At 51.3% G+C, this 2,568-nt stretch overlaps 1 protein-coding gene across 1 annotated transcript in view; it reads right to left on the bottom strand.

Moving 5' to 3' along the window:
• EMH_0057020 (SNF2 family N-terminal domain containing protein, putative) overlaps positions 1-2,568 on the bottom strand; it is a gene marked incomplete at both ends in the record, with an annotated part of 9,948 nt that overhangs the window by 4,635 nt on the left and 2,745 nt on the right. The window contains 4 exons of the mRNA XM_013500964.1: positions 58-944; positions 1,221-1,446; positions 1,849-2,207; positions 2,564-2,566. Coding sequence (XP_013356418.1) covers positions 58-944; positions 1,221-1,446; positions 1,849-2,207; positions 2,564-2,566 — 1,475 coding nt within the window. The remainder of the gene's footprint in view (positions 1-57; positions 945-1,220; positions 1,447-1,848; positions 2,208-2,563; positions 2,567-2,568) is intronic.

Raw genomic sequence — 2,568 nt, forward strand, 5'->3', positions numbered from 1 at the left:
GCCTTAGCTGCTTTCTCCCCTCCGCTCTTGAGATCCCCGCGATCGCTCTCGGGCGACAACTCCTGCTGCGCCTTTGTTTGCCCATCTGCTGCTGCTGTTGGTAGTGTTGTTGCAGCGGGTGCTTCCCTTTTTGTGTCCTCCGCCTGTGCTTGTGGTGCAGCACTGACGACTGGCTCTGCCTTCACCGGCTGCGCGTCGAGTGCCTCTACACTCTCTTTGTGATCTTTGTGGCTCGCGGGGCTGCCGGTACAGCAGGCGGTGGGCAGGTTACTCTTATCATCTCCCTCTCTCTTCTCCTCAGACGCACGAGGACTCTTCACTGTTATCGCCGCCGCCTCGTTTTCCCCCCCGGACTCCTGAGCGGCTTTTGGAGCTGTTGGGGTTAGAAGAGTGGTGTCAGCTCCTCCCCCAGCTGCTGCTGCTGCTGCTGTTTCCTGAGTTTCTGCTGCCGCTGCGCCACCATCAGCCTGCTCCATATCTTCGTCGTCAACAATGAGGTTTCTCCGGGAACGCCGCTCGGCTCTGCTTCGTGGCTGGTCCTCTTGAGGGGTTGCTGCTGCGGCTCCTTCTGTATCTGATGCATCTGCATCGACGACTTCCTGACTCCCTTCTTCTGGCGCTTCGTTTTCAGATGCGTCTTCGTGCTCTCCCTGTCCTCTCTTCCGCTCCTGTAGCTCAGGATTGCAGGATTCCTTCGTCGGCATCACGGGCTCCGCAGCAAAGAGTCCTTCTTTAAGAAACGCCTCATCTTTTGCGGTTGTCATATCTCTGCTTGGCATCCCCCGTTCCAACAAGGCTCTGTATTCCGGTATTCCCATCAACTCGCTACGCTTGGGGCGCCTCGGGGGTTTCCTCCCCTCCGCAAGCGCCGCCAGAACGGCCTCCTCGTGACGCTTGTAAAACTCGTAAGTAGCAGCGTCGTTCTTGTGCGCCATGTAGTCCCGCTGCAGCACACCCGCGCAGCAACAGCACCAGGACGTCACACACACAAACACACACGCAGCAGCAGCAAAGCCTCGCCAACCCACAGCAGCAGCAGTAACAGCACCAAAGCCTCGGTTGGAAACTGGCGTTTCAGCGAACGCTCTTAAAAAAAAACTCAAAACACGGAACAAGTACGAGGGCAGCGAAGATGCACAGCAGCAGCAGCAACAGCAGCAAAGCGAGAGTGTCAGTGAAAGCAAAGGTGCAGCAGCAACATTGCCCTATGCTGCGCTCACCTCATAAGCCGGCACGTATTTGCAGTTCAAGAAGTGCAGGTGACACATCAGCTTGTCTAAAAACAACAACTTAGAAGACCCAGCGAGATGCGCCGCACCCTCAACAGCCTGCAGCTCCCGTGCCGCCTTCGTCACCTCCTCCTGCAGCGCTGGATCCTCCTGGCTAAAGAAGGCCTGCAGCCGCTGCAGCTGTGACTCCCTTGCGCACACGCCCTTGGGGTGCGCGCTGAACACAAAGCAGCAAAAAAGAAACGGTTCCACTGCATGGAGTTCTTGAACCACCNCTTGGGGTGCGCGCTGAACACAAAGCAGCAAAAAAGAAACGGTTCCACTGCATGGAGTTCTTGAACCACCAAGCATACACAAGAGGGGGTTACTCAACCGAGATAGAGAGAGAAACAGAAACTAGGAGACAGACGGAGACATGGAGAAGGATGAAAGAACACAAGGAGAAACACACAAGGAGCAGACTGAGGCAAAGCTAAGAAGCGAAAGCGAAGAACAGACAAGTGAAGAACATGAATCAGATACAAGAAGACAGAGACAGAGAAAATGTTGCTTGCTAGCCTAAATGCGTTTCTACGGATGTGAATTTCGAGTTTCAAAAAACAGCAACAAAGGAGCATACCACAGGATGCGCATCTTGATGACGAGTCCAAGCATCTTTCTGAAGTTGACTCTGGCGGAGTTGGATCGTGCTTCTTCTTGTAGAGATTTAATTTCAAGAAGTCTACGATACCACTTTGCACTCAAGTCGGATATAGGCAGCCAGATATCATGAAATACTTTACGCGGCAATGCGATCGCTTGCTCCTTCAGTCGTCGCAGCATCACTCTGTCAAGCAATTGCCGTATCTTGTTCAAGTCCTCTTGCTTGAACATCGTTTCTACATCCATCTCCGCCAACGCCGCAGCCTTTGAACGGCCCCGAGGTGCCTTGGAGCCCCCGGATTTCCCCGCTGCAGACTTTGCATTCTGCGCGAAGGCCTGAATTCATAAGTGAATACATTCATATGTTCATGAATAAAAATGCGTGAATTCACGTATTTTTAAGTTTATATGTACATGAATTTATTCAAGTTCACAAACTTGTATAAAATTACAAGTTCATAAAATTCACTACACAAGTATTTACAAGGGCATGCAAAAGTTGCCTCCCGCCTTCTTTCTGCTTCGTGTTGTGTTCATGGTGCTCTCGCGGTCATTTACATATATATATATATATATATATATTTATTTATTTATTTATTTATTTAAACTTGCACCGCGACGAACATCTGCATCCAACCAAGAACGCACTTCATCTACGTGAACTGGGCAGGGGGTTATGCTCTAACTCTAACTTGAA

This window comes from Eimeria mitis, genomic scaffold, assembly GCF_000499745.2.
Source record: "Eimeria mitis Houghton genomic scaffold, Emh_scaff61, whole genome shotgun sequence".
Lineage (NCBI taxonomy): Eukaryota > Apicomplexa > Conoidasida > Eucoccidiorida > Eimeriidae > Eimeria > Eimeria mitis.